This window comes from Vicia villosa, unplaced genomic scaffold (genome assembly GCF_029867415.1).
Source record: "Vicia villosa cultivar HV-30 ecotype Madison, WI unplaced genomic scaffold, Vvil1.0 ctg.000418F_1_1, whole genome shotgun sequence".
NCBI lineage: Eukaryota > Viridiplantae > Streptophyta > Magnoliopsida > Fabales > Fabaceae > Vicia > Vicia villosa.
In genome coordinates, this window is record NW_026705196.1 from 406,226 (window position 1) to 429,767 (window position 23,542).

General features: G+C 32.1%; 5 protein-coding genes across 6 annotated transcripts; 4 read left to right on the forward strand and 1 right to left on the reverse strand.

Annotated features, from left to right (window-relative positions):
* Nucleotides 1–1,945: 1,945 nt before the first annotated feature.
* LOC131627977 (uncharacterized) lies at nt 1,946–2,890 on the forward strand. The gene is made up of 2 exons (XM_058898833.1): nt 1,946–2,100; nt 2,204–2,890. Exon 2 carries the CDS (start codon nt 2,283–2,285, stop codon nt 2,715–2,717), a length of 435 nt encoding a protein of 144 aa, XP_058754816.1. The 5' UTR covers nt 1,946–2,100; nt 2,204–2,282; the 3' UTR covers nt 2,718–2,890.
* Nucleotides 2,891–8,233: 5,343 nt separating this feature from the next.
* On the forward strand, nt 8,234–10,808 carry LOC131627978 (cytochrome c oxidase copper chaperone 1-like). Its single transcript, XM_058898834.1, has 2 exons — nt 8,234–8,354; nt 8,466–10,808. Exon 2 carries the CDS (start codon nt 8,474–8,476, stop codon nt 8,798–8,800), a length of 327 nt encoding a protein of 108 aa, XP_058754817.1. The 5' UTR covers nt 8,234–8,354; nt 8,466–8,473; the 3' UTR covers nt 8,801–10,808.
* Nucleotides 10,809–15,374: 4,566 nt separating this feature from the next.
* Nucleotides 15,375–17,357, forward strand: LOC131628008 (uncharacterized). Its single transcript, XM_058898875.1, has one exon. The coding sequence runs from the start codon at nt 15,375–15,377 to the stop codon at nt 17,355–17,357; it is 1,983 nt and encodes a 660-aa protein (XP_058754858.1).
* A 794-nt stretch (nt 17,358–18,151) lies between these two features.
* Nucleotides 18,152–20,078, reverse strand: LOC131628009 (glycolate oxidase 3-like). The gene is made up of 6 exons (XM_058898877.1): nt 19,930–20,078; nt 18,885–18,906; nt 18,726–18,787; nt 18,568–18,632; nt 18,418–18,490; nt 18,152–18,344 (listed from the first exon to the last, which is right to left on the reverse strand). Exons 1-6 carry the CDS (start codon nt 20,076–20,078, stop codon nt 18,152–18,154), a joined length of 564 nt encoding a protein of 187 aa, XP_058754860.1.
* Nucleotides 19,878–22,914, forward strand: LOC131627979 (thymidylate kinase-like). 2 transcript variants are annotated; one of them, XM_058898835.1, is made up of 7 exons: nt 19,882–20,034; nt 20,359–20,416; nt 20,643–20,999; nt 21,364–21,475; nt 21,588–21,647; nt 22,043–22,147; nt 22,379–22,914. In XM_058898835.1, the coding sequence occupies exons 2-7, from the start codon at nt 20,379–20,381 to the stop codon at nt 22,493–22,495; spliced, it is 789 nt and encodes a 262-aa protein (XP_058754818.1). In that variant the 5' UTR covers nt 19,882–20,034; nt 20,359–20,378; the 3' UTR covers nt 22,496–22,914. The 2 variants fall into 2 exon arrangements, with proteins under 2 accessions (XP_058754819.1, XP_058754818.1); XM_058898836.1 differs by lacking the exon at nt 20,359–20,416 and having other exon boundaries at nt 19,878–20,034.
* Nucleotides 22,915–23,542: the final 628 nt, after the last annotated feature.

The window sequence follows — 23,542 nt, forward strand, 5'->3', positions numbered from 1 at the left end:
CGAAAAAAATCGGGTTTTTTTTTTAAAAACGAAAAAAAAAGTCGAGTTTTTCCGAAAAACAAAAAAACGGGTTTTTTTGAAAAAACGAAAAAAAATCGAGTTTTTCCGAAAAACAAAAAAATCGGGTTTTTTTTAAAAACGAAAAAAAGTCGAGTTTTTCCGAAAAAACAAAAAAGTCGGGTTTTTTCGGAAAAATGGAAAATCGAGTTTCTTTTTTAAAAATGAAAAAATCGAGTTTTTTACGGAAAAAACGAAAAAAATCGAGTTTTTTCGGAAAGACTGAAAAAAAAATGAGTTTTTTTAGAAAAACGAAAAGTCGAGTTTTTAAAAAAAAAAAGAAAAGTCGAGTTTTTTTTCCGAAAAAATATTTTTTTTTGGAAAAATATAAATTCAACTTTTTTCGGAAGAACGAAAAAAATATTTTAAAATATTTAAATTATTATTTTTTTATGAATTTTTTATTTATCTTTTGGATGGATGGATATTCATCCATTAAAAATAGGTTAATGGATAGATTGGATGGATTTATTCTGTAATGGATGAATTGGATTGGATTTTTATTAAGAAAGTTTAATGGATTGGTAATGAATTAATGGATTGATTTGGTCCATCCATTAACCATTCAATCCATATTGATCCAATTCATCCATTTTGCCACCCCTAATATTAATTCATATATTGTAACAAAAAGCCACACTTTTTCTATTTCCGATAAACCAAAGGCGCACTTTAACGTTAGCCAATACTAATTTGTGAAGACAAATCATAAATATAAATAATTAAAGTAAATACACAAGATGAAATATAAAATTATCATGCAATTAATATTTATAAATGCTCATGAGTCAAAAATTAGTTGATTATTTCTTATTACAGAAAACAATGATAACAAAGAGATGAATTAATCACAAATGTCTTATGAATGAAGACATCTTTACTCAATTCACACGAACTGAGTCTAGAATGAAAGAACTTTTCTACTACAATACTAGTTGTGATCAAACAGAAGCCATAAAGAAGAAAAAAATTCAAAATTCTAGTGCAACTAGAATTTTTAAAATATCAAAATGAATGACTATCAATTCTATTTATAAACCCACTTATGCACACTATATTATATGATGGATCATATTTTTCTAATTTGCGTGGGTGCATTATAAGCACACCTTACTACCTCATTAGTGAATATATTCCTTTAATTAGTCTTATATAAAAAAAAAAACACCCAACTTCTTATTTACCTTTTCTTTTTTTTTTTAATCTTCTAAGAAAAATATTTAGGTATACGAGTAACCACCATTGGATACATAGATATGCTTATATCAACTTATACCTAAAGTCACCCTCCATGTAAAAGAAAAGACAGTTGATAAATAAAAAATATTTTGTATTATCAAGCAAATATAAAAAAGTCTTCCTCTATGTCTCTTAACAGCCTTCTCTTCCTTCCATTAGCTAGTTGCTTTTTTTTCAAAGGTCACTCCTTTCCTCCAAGCTTGCAAATAAGACTTTAAAATATTAAAATAATATGGACCAAAATCACACACCATCGAAATTACATATGCCAAAAATATAGCCTTGAGTAGATAATATATTTTTTAACTATCAATTTCTCTATTCCTTTAGTGTCACAAATGGATAACACAAACCACTTTTAATTTATTTTATCAAAAAAATCATTTTCTCATTTGTCTAATGAAATGATAATGGGAGTTATTAATCTAATAAGAATAACACACTTAAACAAATAAGAGTGATAAGTATCACCTAATTAAACAACAACCAAAAAACTTGTAACTTGAAAATATTTAAAGTAAATATTTGTCACAAGTGTGATTTACCAAAATATCAAGATTTTAAGCCCACAACTACCCCCTCACATAGTCACATACCGACATCAATGTTGAAAAACAAAAAAGTTTAAGATAAGAGTAGTGGCTACAAATTAAGACCCTACGTGGTTCCAAAAACAATATAATGACGCAATGCTCTTGAATTATCTCCTATAGACACATTTCCATGACCCACCATTATTTTAATTCTTTAGTTCAACAAGAAAGGAAGCAATCAAAAAAAGCATGATAGTTTGGAAGCTAACAGGTATGGAAACAAATAATAATAATAACAACACATTTATGACATTTATTTATCATCATTAATTTATGCAAACTCAATCACAATATTAATATTTACTATGTTTTAGAAATTTCATGTTTGATGAAGAAGAAGCATAATTGAGTTGAAAGTGTGAAACTTTAACCAACCAAAGAGGTTTTGGAAAAATGGGTTCATCTTGTTTTTTCTTAATATGTGTTCTTCATTCAACAATAGCTTTAACATGTGGATCATTGATGGTTTTTTACTCCAAGGAGATACATGTCTTAGGACATGGATCAAAGACAGCAATTAACCTTCAAGGGTCAACTCCACATGATCAGTTGTTGATTCAAACATCAGATTCCTTCTCTGGATTGTTGTTGTTCACTATTGGATTTCTTGTGTTCATGGTTGCTTGTGTTAAGGACATGGAGTTTCAGAGTTTCTTTGCTAAAGGGTGTGTGTTGCTTCATATTTCTATGGCTGTTTGGAGATTTTACTTTGTAGGTAAGGTTGAAGATCTTGCTTGTGATTGTTTAAGACATGTTGTTGGGGATATTGCTTTGGCTATTTCTTGGGTTTTTTTTCTTGTTTATGTATGGAGGGAGAAATATGATTAGTAGTAGTTAGTTACTTAAAGTGAAATGTAAATTTTGTGGGGTGGTTTATAGAAATAACATATGAGTACAATTTTAGTGTAAATTTTTGTTGTGCTTTGCATCCATAGTATTGATCAAATGTGTTTGTTTGCTTATGATTTTTGAGTAATGTTTCAAGAAGCTAAATTTTTAAACTTTTTATATTATCATGTACATTATTTGATTATTTGATGTTATAATTTTATGTTTATATTTAGATTCTTCAATTCAACTATTCTATATATAAAAGAAAAATACTTTTTTTCATCTCAAATGAATCCGGCCATCTTTATTTTAGATTGTAAAAAAAGACCTCAATATGGAATGGAATAAAAGTACAAGTTCCTATTCTCCTTATTCTTTTACCAGAATCTTTTTACCATGCCAGATTGCCACTTGTTTGTCTTTTATAATTCTAAAGCAATTTAAATTATTCAATTGAAATTTATTTATTTTTAAACTATTTTATTTGAAAAAATATTAAGATAATTCATTGTTAAATTTTTTAGGTCAATTTTTATAAAATTAATTTTTTTGGACCAAAATAAAAAATTAAAAAATAGGGACCAATTTTCAATTTTTGAAAATTTGAAGGATTAAATTGTAAATTTTATAAATTATTAAAGACCAATTTGCAATTTTTTGGAGTCGATTTAGTAATTTTGGAAAATATGAGGACCAATTTCCAAAATTTTGAAGAAATAATAGTAACAAATAAATTCAATAGAGTATGAGAGAAATTTCAAATTCTTTGATCTTTGGTGTCATTTCAAAATGATTAAATTTAACTTAGATAAAATACTCCATAAATTTCTATCATATTAACAATTCTTCATTTTTGTATCCAAACAATAAATTTTGTACAAATCATTTTAAATTCCTTCAAAACATTACATTACCTCGATAAAATGCTTCATCCAAACACACTATTATAGTTTGTGAAGATGAAGAATTGTGGATTCTGTTGCTTATGTTAGGTAAAATTCAAAAATTAGTTGTGGAAATTACCTAATGTTCCAATTTTAAGTGTAAAGATCATGACTTTCCATATGTCATATATAGAGCTGTCAAATGGGTCGGTCCAGTGGGCCAAGACGTTTAAATGGGCTGGCCCGGGCCAGCCCGGTTGTTTAATGGGCTACAGAAAATGAGCTCGACCCGTTTTTCAAAAGCCCGTGAAGCCCGATGGGCCATCCTGGCCCGTATTTCAATATTATAGTTTTAATTTTATGAAAAAGGATGTAATAGATAAAAGCTACATAACATAAGTAGAGAGTGATCATAGATTTAGTTAAATGATATTTAAAATATTCATCAAATTAACATCCATATATATATATATATATATATATATATATATATATATATATATATATATATATATGAATACCACAAAAACATCCATGAAAAGTACAAATCAACTTAATATTATCACAAATACCTATCAAATTTTCTCTTCATCTCACAACTATTTCCTTGATCACATCATCTTAAAAATATATTTTCATCCTCTTTAACTTTTCTTTATCACTTGGAAACACATTTATGCAATCATATCTTATCTCAATCTTTTTTTCCCAAAATCTTTTTTTAATGGGCCAGCTCAAAGCCCGCTTGGCCCGACCCAACCCATGAAAAACATAGGGCCGATGGACTGGCCCAAAAAGATAGGGTCGTGTTCTTTTAAGGTATTTTATGGCCTGACCCGCGCTAAATTATTGGGCTTGTGGGCCGGACCGATGGGCCGGACCCATTTTTACAGCTCTAGTCATATATCATATAGTTTAACTAATTGGTAACTGTCAAATTTACGTTCAATATGTCACATTGATTTATTTTGTAAGAAATTGTTACGAAATATCTCGACTTATCTATGAAAAGTAAAGAAACAAATGTTTAGCCTTTTCTTGCATGCGTTTATAAAAAAATAGGTGAAAAGAACCAAAAAACCACGAATCAACACAAAGAAAATAGACAAATGCATAACCCTGAAGAAACAAGTCTCGCTAGGCCCATACTACATGCGAACTAGGCGTAGAGTAGGATTAGATGGCAGCACTAGGTGCAAGTACTTCTTGGTGAAATAAGTGTTAGTGCGCTAGTCGGAGGGGTGGTGCGTTAGGAGAGCAGAGGCGGCCAATGACACATGGAAGACATACAAGTACTGATTTCTAAAGAAGAAAAATTGATTGGTTAAAGTCTCAGAGCAGGGTAAGCGCGTTTGGCGTAAGGGAGGTACGCCAAGTGAAATCCTTAAAGTTTTATCTATAAATAGAAGTTTTTCAGTTCAGTGTAAAGGGAGTTTTGGTGGATCGGAAGGAGTACATAATTAGAGTATGTTCACTCAAGTCAATAACATGAGAATAAGAAACGGAGTCTGAAGGCGAAATTGCTGCTTAGGTGACAGGGCATATCCCACTTCCGAAGTCAACTTCTCTGAAAAGGCCAACTATTACGCTAATCATGTGTAAGTGTAACTAAAATTTCTATTCTTGGGGTTAAATGCAGTCATCATGTTCATGTAATAAATATGTCATGCCATTCTATGTAAATCTACATAATGTAATATTGGTGACTCTTTAATCTTAATGCTTGTTTTAGCTTTGCAACTTAAAATATGTTTTCATGGTGTGACATGACATCTAAAGTTGCTTGTCATTGCTAGATCTAATATAATCATATATTAAGTACTAAGCCTAGAATGAGTATAAGTTCAATATTCACGTGTATTGTAGCAGGATTCGTGTGGAGTCTTACTACTCTACGATTGTTGGAACTTAATACTTTGTGATGGTTAATAGTAATACATATCATTTTATGGGGAAACACATTAATCTCACGACAAGGAGACTGAAAGGAGATACGAATGAGAGTGACAAGTGGTAGTATTATATGCTGAGTAGATGAGCATATTACTGACCTGTGGATGTGCATGATAGATATGTAATAATGAAATATACCCCCAACAAGCATTCTTATTATTAACATCGATGTTGGAAATCTTGTTGTGAATTACGACAAAATTCAATATCAATTTGTGAGGCAAATAATAATAGCATCCAAAATATGGTGTACAATAATAATAATCCGTACACTGATAATATAACAGAGTAAAGCGAGAAAAAAGATGAAAATTTGTTTACCCAGTTCGATCAAACGATCTACTCTGAGGGAGAGAATAACTCTCCAATTTACTATACTCAGAAAGTTGTTACAAAAGATTACAGATGAGTTACAAGAAAATAGTCTTCACAGTTCCTAAAGAACAAACTTTTACCTAAGTGTTTCCCAACCTCTCTAACTCTCAATATAAGAATCACTCAAACCCAAGGTGTTTAGAAGTATTTCTCAATCCCCTTAGATAACTCCAAAGGTTTCCCAAAAACATTTGTCTTTCTAAGTTTTCCCTTGAAATTTCCTAAACCCTTATTCTCCCTTTTTCTCTAAAGCTCTAAAACTGTCACACTATAATAACAGAAGAGATACATATTTATAATAGGCAACATCCAACAAATTCATAACAAATCTAAAAACATATTTCCTTAATTGTTAGAATAAAAGATATTATTATATTATAATATCTCTCAAATATTATAAATATCTTATAATATCTCTTAGACTTTATAAATATATATCTTATAATATCTTATAGAATACGGTGACCTATATATTTATAGGTGCGTTTTTATACATTATAAATAGGGTGACATATATATATATATATATATATATATATATATATATATATATATATATATATATATATATATATATATATATATATATATATATATATATATATATATATATATATATATATATATATATATATATATATATATATATATATATATATATATACACACACACATATATAGAGAGAGGAATGTTATATTTACTCCAAGAGTAAGTTATTATAACTTACTCCAAATATAGACCATTGATTCTTTTCAATCTAGTGGTTAAAAATAATAAGTAATAATTTTCTCTCTCCACATTTAATTACTTATTATTTTTAACCACTAGATTGAAAAGAATCAATGGTCTAGATTTGGAGTAAATTATAATAACTTACCTTACTCCTGGAGTAAATATAACCCTCCTCATATATATATATATATATATATATATATATATATATATATATATATATATATATATATATATATATATATATATATATATATATATATATATGGGGACGTATCAAATGAGAACTTTGGCTATAATGAGAACTGAGAAATATATATATATATATATATATATATATATATATGGGGACGTATCAAATGAGAACTTTGGCTATAATGAGAACTGAGAAATATATATATATATATATATATATATATATATATATATATATATATATATATATATATATATATATATATATATATATATATATATATGGGGACGTATCAAATGAGAACTTTGGCTATAATGAGAACTGAGAAATTTTAATAATAACCGTATGATTAAAAATCAATGCTCAGATTTGTTTTAATGTGATATGTATTTAAACAGAATCTATCTATTAATTACTGTCTCTTAAAATTTAAGTAAAATCTGAGTCATTGATTTTAAATCATACGGTTATTATTAAAAGTTCTCATAATAACTAAAGTTCTTATTTGATATGTCCCCTAGAGAGAGAGCTGTCAAAATGGACTACCCGACGCTAAATAGGCTGGCCTTAGTGGGCTTGAGCTTTTTAGGGTTGGGCCAATTAAACCTGTTGTAATATGGGCTAAAAAATTACTACCCGAGTCTGGTCCTAGAAGGACTTCGGGCTACCCGACTGTAAATGAGCTTTTTTTAATTAAAAATTAAAATAATAACCCCATAATATTTATTATAGATAAAATTAAAACTTATATTCTTTTAAACATAATATTTTTTTAAGTATTATATTATTTTTTATAAATAATATAATGTGTTTCTAAATATAGTACAGGTCTAAATTGTATACAATGATATTCAAATATTTAGCAAAAGTGAAACTAATCGAATTCGAGGAAAAAATATTGATTGTATTAATTTATAATATTTAAAAGGGAAATATTTAACAGAATAAATATGAAATTTAGTGAAAGGAGAAAAATCAATGTGATATTTTAGAACATCAGTATTAATATAATTTTTTTATAAAAAAATTACAGGAGATAAATCAGACATAACATATATGACAATAAAGTAAAATGACATATATGACAATAAAGTAAAATGGTAATATAGCTTATTTCTATCCTATTCGACCATTAAACCATTTTTAAAAGTAGTTAACTATTTAATTGAATTTCGTAAATGAAACTAATTATTAAATATTAATTACGAAAGAGTACGTCCAATCAAAATTTCTTAAATAGATTTAAATGGTCTCAAAGTGTCAAAGTTATGGTAAAAAATAAAACATCTTTAACATTTTTTATATTTTGTTCCATTCCCTTTTAATATTGTTACAAGTTACAACCCCTTACTTTCTAACAATTAAAAAAAGTGGAGTAATGGGCACGCCAAACTTGAATAGAAAAAGATTTAAGAGTTTCTTCAACCCAAACGCAACAAACCCTGCCGTTTCGTCTTTCTAATACACGTTCTTACGCGATCAAAAAGGAAAAGGTTCCCCAAACCCTTCATGTTCTCTTAATTCTTCACTCTCTAAATCCACTTTTCATTTCAAAATTTCTGCATCAATTCTTATTTACTTGTTAATTTTATTCTTGTTAGCAGAACATTTTATGGGTGCCGCGCAAGTGCAAAACGGCGTCGTCGCCCCTTCCTCCGCTTCGAACCAAGCAACAGCCACTGCAACAACAACAGCAACACACGCCGTCGCCGCTTCTTCCCCTGCTTTGAACCAAGCAACAGCACCTGCAACAACAACAGCGGCAACAGAAACAGCGTGTGAAGTGTCGAAGGCGCCGAAGAAGAAGAAAATCTGTTGTGCTTGTCCTGACACGAAGAGGATTCGGGATGAGTGCATAGTGGAGCACGGAGAAGACGCTTGTGCGAAGTGGATCGAAGCTCATCGACTTTGCCTCCGTGCCGAGGGATTCAATGTTTGAGAAGAACTACAGGATCATGATAAGTCAGGTTTTTTGTTGTTGAAATTAGAGAATAGGTCAAAATAAAATTTCAAGGGATTTAGGGTTTATCATATTTTGCTTAAAATTCTTATGGTTTTTATGATTCATATACGGCCTGTATGCAGGAAATTGTGATTTTTAGACCTAATACACCATATTGTATCAAAATTCAAAATGTTGGTCCATTTGATTTGATTTAACCACTGATATTCATCCTTCTTTATTTACCAGTAAGTTTTATAATCATAGATTATTCGAACAATTAAACTCTATTGAAGTTTAATTTTAATTCAAACCGAAATAATGAATAGTTGTTTCAACCTGGGTCTTGGTTATTTGGATCCACTCTACAAACATGTGTGAATTGTATGGGTCTTTATATGAATGGAACGATATGAATATGAAGGAATTATGAAGGAATTATCAGGTAACTCAGCCAGTAATAAATTGGTCTTTTCTCTCAGTATGTTAATGGCTTCAAATTAAGTGTTTCTAATTTCATCCTCCCAGCCCTGTTACATAATGCAAGCAGTTACAGGTCTGTCAATTTGAAATCAGATTAAATGGTGTGTTTGGAACTGTGTTTATAGTGTCATTCTCGTGTCACAAGTTGTATCTTCTGGTAGATGTAAGGTGATGTATAACATATATTCCACCCTCAATTATCACACGCTCTAAAACGGTATTAACCGTTCATCCGAGACCAGAAAGTTGAAACTGAAAACTGCATGGGTGCATATACATGCCGAATCCAAATTGGCCCCTAAGAGCTGTTTTAAAATTAGTGTGGAAGATCTTTTGTTTAGGATCAACTAGCATTGCTTGTGGAGATCTCATTAGAAACTGATATGGATCCTCTGCAGTGGTTAAATGGTTTTGCTCAAATCACAACCATTCATTTTAGGGTTTAATGATAAATTGATACTTAGTAATTAGTAATCGTGTTTGGGTAACAACTAGAATCAGTTTGGTAATCAAATAGTTGCCATTATTGTGATGCACGTTGAAAAAAATATTAGATTAATAACTTTAAAGATTTAGTATTTTTTTAAACATTAAAAATATTTATGTCAGAATTTAATAATTAACTAATAGATTTTTATTACTAGAGGTTGTGCATCTTCTAGTTTTCCCCTGTAGGCTTAAGATTTGTACTCAGGCTTGTTACCACATAACTTCTTTAATCAGGATCTTCACCGGTGAATCTATTCTAATATTGTATGTGTTCGTAGAATGGATGGGGATATTATATGGGTAATGTAACCTGGTTATGTCATATCTACAATTTGGTTTGAAAGGAATCGTGTGGTTTTTAATAATGGTAATCACGCAAAAAATTTATTGGGAAGATAGCTAAGACAAATGTTGTGGAATCGATGCAAGCAGAGGATTGTGACTCGGTTAGTTTCATGACATGGGTCAATCTCATACAGCAGGTCAAGTGCAATATCGAAGAGTCGATGCTAGAGCAGGGTTGTTGGATTACGGTGCTAGTGTGTTTAGTGGCTAGATAAGTCAAAGTCACCTTTAATGCCGTCCCAACACAGACAAAATTCAAGCAGACTTAAAACTAAGGCTGTCTTAGCACATAAGTTTTGAATATAACTCACTGTCACTAAATTAATACATATCGGAAATGATATTAGATTAAGACTTAGAAACTAAAATGATCCAAAGCTCACATTGTTGTTATGCCAATACCTATATAACAAAACTACTCATACTGAATTGATGTGTTGGTTGTTGCCGAAATGAATCTAAAACCATATCACAAAACACCTATGTCACACTAATATTAAGATCATGAATAGTTTTTATTGCAGAGTTAAAAGGTTAATTATGAGTCTTGAAGTTGGTTGGAGCAAAGGATTTTATAAGGTCCTTATTCATTGGGATTCTCACTAAGTTGTTCAACTTGCAACATTTGAGTTGTAATTTTGTTTTGAAATTGTTTTACAAACTATTTGTTAGAGGTTTGTTAGTGGTTATTTTGATTAGCTAATATTAGTAATAGTTAACTCAATCGTTCAATTTCATTTCACTTTGTTAGTAAATTCAGCTTTCCATTTTGTTCACTGTTACTTTTTAATTGCAATAGTTTGGTTCACTCGTAACGCAACTCTTCCTTCTTCCATTTGGCATTAATCTCAAATTGTTCCTTCAAAATTGGTATAACATAGCACAGTTTGTCCACAACAGTCAGGGAGGGAGAGATACACAACATAGTATCATTGTACTGTCCTGGCAACAGAAACAGCGTGTGAAGTGTCGAAGGCGCAGAAGAAGAAAATCTGTTGTGGTTGTCTGACACGAAGAGGATTCGGGATGAGTCTATAGTGGAGCACGGAGAAGACACTTGTGCCAAGTGGATCGAAGCTCATCAACTTTGCCTCCGTGAAGAGGGATTCAATGTTTGAGATTCGGTATTTTATTGGAATGATAAGAACTATAGGATCATGATAAAAAAATTGTTGATGAAATTAGAGAATAGGTCAAAATAAAATTATATGGGTTTATTGTATTTTGCTTAAATTTCTTCTTATGATTACAGCCTGAAATCAAGGAATTGTGATTTTCAGACCTAATACACCATATTGTAGGGGCATTTGATTTAATGGTTAAATCCTTCATTCATTTCCCCAACCTTTTACTCTTTAGTTCTTTTTCACTTACTGTTGATTATACTCTTAACGATAATACTTTATTTTTCTTGACATGTTATTGAAATACTTAAGATATGCATTATTATTTACAATAGTCTAGTATTTATTTCTTCATACAAAACATACATTGTAAAAACATGTTGCAATGAGCTCTCCTACTGTTTCTGAAAACGTTACTAGGGCTTCTGGTTGCTTGATGCCGAAAGAGGTTGACCAATTGGAGGGGAATAAAAAGGAAGCAGAGATGAATGATGAGGAATGAATACATAGTGAGAGATGGAAAGGACCTTTGCATTTTGCAGAGCCCTGGTGCAAAATGAAAATCAGGTTTCGAGCTAGATTTGTAAGAGTTGAGATCCTCTTATTTTTTTAAAGATTTTTTAAAAGAAATTGAGAACATAATTACTTAAAGTATTGGTGTATAATTGCATATGTTTTTGAAATATGTGATATATATATATATATATATATATATATATATATATATATATATATATATATATAATTTGATTTGTATGCAATTAAAATATTATTAATGGTATTCTCCATTTCTTTTGAGAAATAGAGAGGAACCTTACTCATCCAGCATCACATTTCTTATAAAAAGATTCCTCTAATGCATTATTATATACTTTTTGAAATTTTGGTATAAAAAATGTAATGTCAAATGAGATGTCACGTCACAAATATCTGTGTATCTGTGGACTATACACGATGGAGTAAGACAATAAACAGTAGTAAAAGCAGTGCAGAAAAATAAAAGACACAAGGATGTGTTTACTCAGTTCGGAACCAGTGTTGTTAATATCGGATCGCGAAAAATATCGGATCACCAAAACCCGATATGAGAAATATCGGATATCGTAACGGGTAAATAGCGGAAACCATAAAGACGGTTAAAATAAATATTTATATATAAAATAAAATATGAAACACATGTGAAAGCTACTAATAAAAACAATTATTAAAAAAGTTTTGATGTTTCACCGCCACTTTCCATACTATAACAAATGTATAAAAACCGAGGGTTTAAGGACTTGAAAACAGAGAACCCAATGGAATGAAAAGAAACTAGTTTGAAAAAACTAGAAGAAATGAAACCAAAAAACAAAATTGAGAAGAATATAGAAAACAAATAAGAACTACCTGGACGAGATGAATGACGAGGAAGAATGAATGTGAAGAAAGAAAATAGTGAAGAGAAATTTATGGTGATGGACTATGACTCCTATTAGTCCTATATATAATCACACCAATTAATATGCCTCTTCACATTCACTTTTATTTTCGAGACTACCAAAATTATGTTAATATCCATACAACTCTCCACTTTATTACTCCATCCGTCTCACAATAGTTGTCCTCTTTGCAATTTTGAGACGGATGGAGTATTACTTTACCTCTTCACATTTTCACTTGATTAGTCTGCACCTCTTCACCTCTTCACACTTCATAGCCTACTTACTAATTATTACTGGCCACCTCTCCACCTCTTCGTAGCCTACTTTTTCCTTCCACCTCTTCACATTCAATATTTCAATTATTTTTTAATATAACTTATTAAAAAAAATGATCAGAAAAATATAAATTCTGATATGATCTTCAAAACCGGTATACTGGTATACTAGAAAACGGCCTAAATGCGGAGCGTCGCGAAATTGAAACGGAATATCGGATAGGCAAATTCCGATATAAAAAAATGGTATATCGGCGATATAACTGATATTTAACAACATTGTTCGGAACAACCTTCCTATTCTGGGGCTACCAAGCCATAAATGAAATCAACATGCGATAATATCAATTCAAAGCTAAACTCTCCCGTTTACAACTTCTCACTTAATCACTACCCTTCCTATGACTTCTACCTAAGACTCACCTAGGTATGAGGCCCTCCTCAAATCTCCTCAGTCACAACCAATGACAAACAACACAAACGATCAAATGTAGAAGACACTCTTCAAAGACTCACAATTCTCAATGCTTAAAAGCTTATGAGAACTGACACTTACTCATTACTTAACAGCTTCGGAGATCAAACATTCAACACCTACAGATTTGTGAATAAACAAATATGAAACTTACAACACAACCAAATAAAAATTCCTAGAACCCTAACAAAATACAAATATCAGTCCCAATTAAAACTAGGATTAGGCTAGTCTATTTATAAGTTTTAATTTGATAAGTTAGTAGTCAATGTGACACCCCTTGATAAAGAATTATGAGTCATAGAAAATCATTGGAATACTCATTCAATTATTTATAATTAAAAAAACACATAAATGCCTAATTGTTTATTATTATACTAGCTTCTCTAAACACATTTTCTTTTTGGAATTTGAATCTATTGTGATCACTACCTTCTCGTAGTCAAGATTCTACTAATCGTCATATTTTAATTTGATAACTAGAACAGCAGGATTTTATAATGTCAAAAATAATAAACTTAAATCAAGATTGTTCGATGCTAATCCGACAATGACTACTACATGACTATGTGATTGCGTGCGATTGCGTGCTTTATATGACTAATATTGTGATGCAATATTATTTGACAATTTAAATCTAAACAAATACTATAGAAGATAAAGGCAATAAAATTCAATCACCAAATGCACGGTGTGAAGCTTAAATATAGGAATTAGAACACAGGGGTATTTTTTATATAAAAAAACTTATATACATATGGAAGAATAATGTCAGAAGTAGGGGTGCTCGCGGTGCGGTTTGGGCGGTTTTGACGAAAAAAATCATCCGAACCGCAAGAGAAAAAAATAGTGCGGTTTGGTTTGGTTCGGTTGGCTTTTAAAAAAAATCCGAACCAAACCAAACCAAACTAATGCGGTTTGGTTCGGTTCGGTTGGTTCGGTTTTTTACAAATATTTTATTGGGTCATACATACACATATAGATGATAACATAATTTTGTATTTATACATTCATACACTATCAAATAACAACAAAACTCGTCATATTTTGACAACAATTATTCATTTAATATGTAAAAATTAAATTAGACAAAAATAGAATATTAAACATAAAATAATAGCATAAAACAATATAAAAATTATTATAACGAAACAAAAAAATAGAAGAGACGAAAGATTAGTGAAAGTGAAAAAGAAAAAAAGTGTTGAGAGATTAGAGAAGAAGATATGCGATAAAAACGAATCTGAAATACGAAACATTTACATAAAAATGAGAAGGTGAAAAAGAAAGAATATAAGAGAGTAGAGATTATAGAAGAAGAGAGAAGATATATGTGGCAAAGAAGGTGCGATAATGTTATTAGAGATTTTAGAAGATCGGGACTGAAATTATATGTGTAAGGATGGGAAAATTGTTCGTAATCACAACGCTAATGTATAATAAGTTTAAGTTTGAGTTGGATGTGAGTTAGTAAAATTTAGGTTGTAACATAATGCGGTTTGATTCGGTTTGGTTCGGTTTACAAAATACAAACCGCAAACCGAACCGAACCGTGCGGTTTTGTAAAAACTGACCCAAACTAATCCGAACCAAATGCGGTTTTTTGCGGTTTCGGTTTGGTTTGGTTTGGTTTGCGGTTTTCTTTTGGGTTGGTTTGGTTTTGATCACCCCTAGTCAGAAGTGTATTTTTCACCTTAAAATTTGACAAAGTGGACATGAATAGAAACGACAAAACATAATATCCCTCATTGATGAAATTCAAATTTTACCCTTTATTTGTCTTGGTTCAGAAATTAGTTACAAACAGTAAAAAGGTAATTTGTCTTTTCTGCACGCATTTCCCATTCTTTTCTTTCTTCATGTACAAGATTGGTTTTGTGAAGTTGCACAAACCATGCCAATATTTTTCACACTCTCACTCTCTATCGTTACTTTTTGAAGAATACTGTCAAACCCATGATGGATGAACAACCATGCGAAGATACTATCATGGAGATGAAAGAAGATTTCATGCTATCACCTACTGGTGATAGTAAACCAACTTTCAGAAAAGCCCATTTTCTCAAACCTATTTCAAACTCCATTGATGAACCACCTCTTAAGTTTAACCCATTTTCATCACCATCTTCTGTTTCTGAAGCAGTGGAATATCCTTTGACAATCCATTTTGATGGGTGGCGTCATCCACAGATGAAATGGTTTAGATGGGTTGATCAACTTAAGCTCAAATACGAATCACTTTGGAAAAAACTTGGCATCTTTGAGGCAATAATGGGCACCTGCGCCAGGTGCCGCATAAAGAAAAATCAAGACTTGCTTTATGGGGTTGTTGAGAAATGGTGCTGTGAGACAAATACCTTTGTGTTTCCCTTTGGTGAAGCAACCATCACTTTGGAGGACATCATGGTTTTAGGGGGTTACCCTATTCTTGGTGATCCTGTTTTCACCTTACTTGAAGACCAACAAATGAAAGAGGTTGAAGAGAAGCTCGTCATTGCAAGTCAGCAACTTAAACAACAAGCAGGTAAGCCTAGAGCACCATTATGGATGGATATTTTCATTGATAAAGGTAGTGAAATTGAACATGAAGCATTCCTTGCTGCTTGGTTGTCTGTTTTTGTTTTTCCTCACAAAACTATAGTGAAAAGTTGTTTCTTTCCTATTGCTGTTCAACTTGCTAGAGGAAATCCAATTGCTTTGGCTCCTGCTGTTTTGGCTACCATATATAAAGATTTAAGTTTGTTTAAGAAAACAATTGTTGGCTTGAAAAAATATCGTGTTGGTGGTGAAAGGTTTCCTTTGGAGGTTACTCTTGAATCACCCTTTTACTTGGTTCAAATTTGGGTTTGGGAGAGATTCAAAAATTTACAACCACAATCACAAACCATGATGATCAACCATGGAGAGCCTGTATTGTTTAGGTGGCGTAAGGTTAAGGCTCCGAAAATAGACAATGTTAGGTTGGCAATAGACTTGGCTATCGATGATTTTCTTTGGCGTCCATATGTTAAATATGCTGATAAGTGTGGATTGTTTTATCCAAATGATGAAACTTCGGTACCATTTCAGAAAGTTTTGGTGGATAGACAAATGCTCTCATTTGTTATATGCATGAGAGTTTCTGAGCTAGTGGGATTTGACTCTATAGAGCAGTATCTTCCTCATAGAGTTGCTATGCAATTTGGAATGGATCAAGATGTTCCAAGTTATGTGCCTAGATTCAACGAGACTAAAGATATTGCTTGGAAAAACTACTACAGGCCCATATCCGATAAAAATTTGAATTTCCCTTCAAGATTTTTTGAGGCAGATGTAACAGCCCGTTATGCAAAATGGTGGAAGCAGTCCATATTGGGGAAAGGCGATTTTGTTAAGAAAATTGTGCAGCGGAAGAGAAGTGCAAGTACAAGAAAACATAGAACTCATGTCGGAAAAGCCAACATAAGAGGTAATGATATTGATGTTCCACCTGGTTTTCCTCCCAATCTTGTTGACACTATTACTTTCAGAAAGTTTTGTAATAATGGTTCAAAAACTAAAACTAGGAAGTTTGATGATCTGTATGAGGATGTTCCATATGAAAGTTCTGGTCATAATCGTTTGAAAACCGATAAGAACATTGATGCTGATGTTTCTTATAAGACACGAGGTGAAAGCCAAAGCAAAAGGTTTTCTGTCAGAAAAAAAGTCTCTTCTTCTCATTATATGGCTGCTCATGCAGAAGCTAAAGATACCGTCTGTGAAAAAGCAAGAGATGATGAAGTTATGGTTTTGTTAAAAGAGCAAAACTTGAAGAATCAAGAGGAACTCGCGCGTCTGGCAATGCAACAGGAAGAGATGTTACGGTTAATGGCTTTGAGGGAGAAGAGAGATGAAGAGTTGAGGCAACTACTCACTAGTTTTTTAAGGAATCAAAAACCACCACCACAATCATCTTCTTAAAACTATTTTGTTTTAAGGTCTCTTTATCAGACTTATGACAGTGATGTTATTTTCATACACTCCATTTAGTTGATAACAGTACTACTGGTTTAGATGAGTTATTTATTATATATGTTTTTTTAATCTGCTATGAATGTGCTTGTGTTACTTATCTTTAGTAATATGATATGATCAACACATATATTTTATAATCTGTTATGCATGTGCTTGTGTTACTTATGACTGTATAATCTTTGAAGTTAATTCTTCCCAATGGTTCCAACTGACACCACTGCCGAATTTGCATTACCAGTTGATTCTGAACACAAATCCAAAGTTTTCAAACTCTTTTCATTAGCCAATCCACACATGAGAACCTTCCATTTATCATGGATATTTTTCTTCACCTGTTTCGTCTCCACATTCGCTGCAGCGCCGTCAGTCCCTATCATCCGCGACAATCTTAATCTCACAACAGCTGAAGTTGGTAACGCCGATGTTGCTTCAATTTCAGGTAGTATTTTCTCAAGGCTTACAATGGGTGCAGTTTGTGAGGTGTTAGGTCCACTTTATGGTTGTGCTTTTCTTAATCTGTTAACAGCACCAACAGTGTTCTGAATCTTATTTGTTGAAGATGCTACTGTACAGTCTGTACTGGTTACATAGCAGTTAGGTTTATGATTGGTTTTTCATTGGCAACATTTGGACGAGTACTATGTTGTTATAAGGAGCTGTTAGGAACCCAAAACACTCCAACTAATGTTACATTGTTTCCTATCCCAAGCCTTAACAGCTTATTAAAACAGAACCCTAACCTATACATCATAGGCCATAGCTAATTCAAACTCATCACGAAGCATCTGAAGCATTTTTCTTACACCAGCTTCACCATCAGTAGCCAGTGAGAACACCACTGGTCTTCCAATCTGATATAGTACAGAGATACGAAATCTAAACGATGGAAAATGCTTCAGTAAGGAAAAAAGGCCATAGTATAATTTTATATCTCTAGCTGAAGTTTAATTTTGCTATCATGGTAGTAAAATAATCATATACTTACAAATTTGGAAAACCGGAAAACATCTTTCCCTCTACGAACTCCGCCATATTGGAAACAATGATTCCAGCAACTCGATCTTGTATAGCTAACTTTGCTACATTATTAGCATAGAAAATTATGGATAAGGAATCATAACATCAGAATATATTTGTTACTATGTAATAAGCCTACTGTGTTCAGCCCTAAGTACACCCTTCACTAAAATTGGCAATGGGGTTTGAAGCCATTTCACATCCGGCAATAAGGTTTATCATACGATTAATTACTTCCATATGCAATATTGTCATAGGCAAGGAGGTTTAATCTGTACTTGAAAGATACAAGTTACCTTCCAGCTGAGTGATAGGTCAATTGGACTAGCAACATAAGATGCTAGACCGGAATCATTAGTCTGCAAATGGAGAAAGTGAGATGATTAGTAGTTTAAAAAGGCAGGTGTTTGAAGTAAAAAAGATAATATAAATAAAATGGAATAATATATACATTACCTTAAATGCCTTATTTGTTATACTATATGGAATAGTAATATACATTACCTTAAATGTCTTACAGTAATAATATTCGACAATCCCATTTAAATTTGAAAAAAGTCACTTCAAACGTTGACAACGAAAGATAAAATTCTTCTTAAGCTTAAATAAAGTTGACAACATTCTGACCAAGGACATTCTTGTTGTCCCTTCTCGATCAATCAAACAAGTCAACAAATAGTAAGAAATATGTGAATTCATATAAAACACTTAGTGCATGTTTGGATTGGCTTCTACAAGCTCCAAAAGCACTTCTGGTCCACTTCAACTTGATAATTGATTTTTTTTCTTGTTTGGATACTTTTTCAAAATCAATTCTCCTCCTCCAAAAGCAATTCTAGTAGAAGCTACAATTCCTAGCTTTTGAGTTTAGTAGAATCAATTCTACATTTATTATATATTATTTATTACAACTCTTTTAAATTTTCCTACTTTACCCTCTTTAATTTTCATCAATTACTTCTTTTCTTTTTGATTTGTACTAGAATTTATTACCATTTTGGTAATTATACAATTCAAAATCAATTTTGTTAAAACTAGCCAAACAACATTAATTGATAACAATCACTTCTATATCATTGTATCCAAACATAAATCAATTCTTGTAAACTCAATTCTATTAAAATCAATTTTACCAAACTCAATTCTCTCAGAATCAATTCTATCCACCACCAATCCAAACACACCCTTAATATTGTTAAAGATAAATCTGCTGCACAAATTAACGTAGACTATTTACAACTCAAAAATAAATGGGCTTAAAAAAAAATTATTTCTACGAAATCTCACTTTCAATTCCGCCAACAATTTTCTATTGAGATGCTTAGACTTTTAATAATTTTTTTTTTCTTGTTACAAACACCCCTACTTTTTATTAAAAGTGACTTTTTTTTTCTCAAAAATTAATAAAGTTTAATTACCAAAACCCTCTAAATATTTAGGCGGGAAAAAACATTACTTTACAGGGTTCTGAATTTAATTTCCACCACACTAACGCCCAAACCCGCTTGCAGATCTACTTCCCAGTTTCCGCCGCCGTGCGGCTTCACCAACGTCGTCGTGTTCCTCCCGTCGTTTAAATCGCCGCTCTTCCTGGTCAGTATCTCCGGTAAGAAATTTTCTAACTTTACTACTCTTCCCCTCTCTCCACATCTCTCTGAATCTTAACCCTTAAATATCTTTGCATGACTAATTTATGAATTGATCTTTTTTTTTAACGAATCATCTATTCCATTGATTATTTTCTTTCAATTTCGCGCGTGTGTTCCAATTTTAAGTACATGAACACGAATATCAGTAATTAGTTGAATTGAATAAATTTTTGGTAGCTATTGGTTAGTGGAATCGAAAAACTTCAACAACCAACCACACTTTAATCTTTACTTTACCAAGTTCTGTGAATTTTTCAATTTCCTTTTTTATTTTGTTTCAGTTTAAAGGTGTGGTTAGGATATGATCTATCCCACTTGCATCACAACATTCAAGTCACTGTAAGACCCCTATGCTTCTTTTAGAACTTAAATTAAACCTGGGTTGTTAAAAAATAATATTTTTAAAATTAGATTGTGTTTTTTATTTTATTTTTCCACTTAATTTAATATTATTATCATTATTTGTTATACTATGGCTGAACTTTGAATTTACTCGACCTATATTATGTGTTTTTTCCACTTTGAATTTAAGGAAATCTGTTAATGACTGGTTTTACTTTTGCAGGAGCTCCAGAGCACTAGTTTTGCGCACTTCATTGAATTTTCAAGCAAAGTTATCCTCTAGGTGTTCTCCTAGGCGGATAAGAATGGAAACTAATCTTAGTTGTAGCACGGAGGGCAACAACAAGGAGGCTAGAGGTGCCTTGGTTGTCCTAGAAGGACTGGATCGTTCAGGGAAGTCTTCTCAGTGTAGTAGACTAGTGTCCTACTTGGAGGGACAAGGGCTTTCTGCTGAGCTATGGAGGTTTCCTGATAGAACTACAAATGTTGGCCAAATGATATCTGCTTATCTTACAAACGCGTCACAGTTGGATGATCATACTATTCATCTTCTCTTCAGTGCTAATCGTTGGGAAAAGAGGTTTCTACGCTTTTATTATTGTTTTCCTATCAGTTATGTTATTAGTTGTCAATGTCATGTGTACAATTCTGGGCGTTAGCTTGTGAAATTTAGGTCATAGGAACCATGGTTATCTCTGAGTTGTAACATGTGAAGGACAAGTTAAGTTCTTTATTCATGGTTTGGATGTTTCATACGTGCCCATGAAACCACTGTCTAGCTATTAAGTCAAAACTCTAGTTTCCATAATGATTTTAGAAGGAAGCTATAAACCCTAGTCAAATAGGCAATATCTTCTGATCTACATTTGGACATTTTTGCTGGTACATGCTCATGGAAAGTGAAATTCCAAGATTTATTTGGTAAAGCTGTATTATGTATGCAGGTCATTGATGGAAGAAAAATTGAAAAGTGGAACAACCCTCATTGTTGATCGTTATTCTTATTCTGGAGTGGCTTTCTCTTCTGCTAAGGGACTAGATATTGAATGGTGTAAGGTAAAAGATTCACAACGACTTCCCAGGACGTCTTCTATTCTAGTTTAGTTTAGAATTTAAACAATTGCTTACATTCTCTCTGATAGTTAGCAGTGAATTTTAAATTTTGCAGGCCCCGGAGATTGGATTGCTGGCTCCAGATCTGGTAGCATACCTTGACATATCACCAGATGTAAGCAACACTGGCTATGTGGCCAATGAATAGTGATTTGTTGGGTTAGGTTTTGAGACATGATTTCAAAGCTGCTTTATTTATCATAACCACAGTTTAAGGGTCAATATTTACTACCCATTAATTTTATGTTTTTCATGCTGTAAAATATTTTTGTTCTCAAAACAATACTTATTTTCTATCATTTCGTTGCTCGCTTTATGTTCAACGGTGTTGGGATCTAAAGTTTGCTCCCTCTATATACAGAAGTTAAATGAGTTCTGCTCTCTTGCTGCTAAACCTCGTCCACCTTGACCTTCCGATTTTTTTCACTATCGATTGCCTAGCTTGTTTATGCTTGGTTCGGGCATATTTCCCTGTTTTGCTTATTTATATTCTTTGCACATTTATATCAGAAAGCTGCAGAAAGAGGAGGGTATGGTGATGAGAGATATGAGAAGCTGGAGTTTCAGAAGAAAGTTGCTGAACATTACAAAGTTCTTCATGATGCCTCCTGGAAGGTAAATAACTGTTTTTTCTGGCATTTCTTCTTTAAATTGACGGTTATTTAACTAGTATTTTGTTGTCATATGTCTGTCTGGCAAAGTGATAATCATCTTTTCTAAAATCACCTTTTTTTTGTTTCTCAAATCTCCACATATCTGTCTTGTTGCTATTTAGTATACTACTGCATTGTGCTAAACCTTTTTCTTGTTCTCGTTTTCCTTTTTCTTTCCACTCGCTTGATGCAGATTGTAGACGCTTCCCAACCCATAGAAGACGTGGAGAAACAGTTGCAAGAAATCGTACTCGCTACTGTCACAGAATGCCAAAAGGGAAAGTCCCTCGCCTCCTTGTGGTCGACATAGACATGCACTCTTGAAAGGGATGTCATGTATGAACAAATATGCCTTATAAATTATGTACACTAAACCCCATCATAATTTAAAATTTGTTTGCCAAGTGATTTGAAGATAGCTTGGAGAATTTTTAATATGCTCAACATGGAAGGAATGTACCATTCCTGATTCAACAAATGTTGAAGCCTTCTATACCCAAATTACATCAAGACTGGCATCTGGACTGCCTCAAGAGTGTTTTATGTTTGTGTTACCACCGAAAGATGGTATTATGGGAAAAAGCCGAATCGGTCCGAAGATTATTTATTAATCGATCAAAAGTTACCTCTGTTTATTTGCCTTGATAGCTGCTTGTTTTTTAATTAAATTCTCTTTATGTTGTTAACATTATATAAGTTTGCAAATAGTAAGGATTCACTTGACCTGAACCTAGCTCATTATTTGTCTGAGTTTTATGACCGAAACAAGATCAGGTTTGCTTGGTTATAGTAAAAATTTTAAGCTCAGTAGTTGTGAAATAAACAAGACAAAAATTTAAGATAATTTAATTTAATAGAATTTTTTGAAGAAGCCTGAAACCCCGAGTAAAACTTATCAAATATTGAACATCATAGTTTTTTTTTTTTTTGATAAGCAGTATTGAAGATTATATTAGATGCGAGTACTAGGGGTACTCGAAACCCGATACAAAAATTACTTAATGGATTTTAAAGCCACTAAGGGGGCTTGATACCAACAATAGAAAGATATGAAAGCTTTCCTTGCACCAATCGATAGCCAAATCCAAGAAAACCATCTTAATGTTTGCCACCACTTCATCTAAGACAATAGTTGTATTGTTAAAGATGAAGTTATTTCTTGATTTCCAAAGTGACCATACAGTAGCCAACCAAATAATGCACCCCTGTTGTTTCTTAATACTTCCCTGAATCTCTTGAAGAACATAGAAGAGGTGGGCAGGACCACACAAATTAACCGCCAGCCTAATACCTAACCAAACACAAACCGATTCCCAAACCTTTACGGCAAAAGAACATGAAAAACCCAAGTGTGCTA

Excerpts from the sequence above, each read along its gene's own strand:
- LOC131627977 (XM_058898833.1), top strand. The coding sequence starts at position 2,283 with ATGGGTTCATCTTGTTTTTTCTTAATATGTGTTCTTCATTCAACAATA.
- LOC131627978 (XM_058898834.1), top strand. The coding sequence starts at position 8,474 with ATGGGTGCCGCGCAAGTGCAAAACGGCGTCGTCGCCCCTTCCTCCGCT.
- LOC131628008 (XM_058898875.1), top strand. The coding sequence starts at position 15,375 with ATGGATGAACAACCATGCGAAGATACTATCATGGAGATGAAAGAAGAT.
- LOC131627979 (XM_058898835.1), top strand. The coding sequence starts at position 20,379 with ATGATCTATCCCACTTGCATCACAACATTCAAGTCACT. Across the intron at positions 21,000-21,363 it reads GCTAATCGTTGGGAAAAGAG|GTCATTGATGGAAGAAAAAT; the intron begins GTTTCTACGCTT and ends TTATGTATGCAG. Across the intron at positions 21,476-21,587 it reads TAGATATTGAATGGTGTAAG|GCCCCGGAGATTGGATTGCT; the intron begins GTAAAAGATTCA and ends TAAATTTTGCAG.
- LOC131628009 (XM_058898877.1), bottom strand. The coding sequence starts at position 20,078 with ATGTGGAGAGAGGGGAAGAGTAGTAAAGTTAGAAAATTTCTTACCGGA. Across the intron at positions 18,907-19,929 it reads GGAAGTAGATCTGCAAGCGG|TATAACAAATAAGGCATTTA; the intron begins GTTTGGGCGTTA and ends TATTCCATATAG. Across the intron at positions 18,633-18,725 it reads GACCTATCACTCAGCTGGAA|GGATGTGAAATGGCTTCAAA; the intron begins GGTAACTTGTAT and ends AACCTTATTGCC.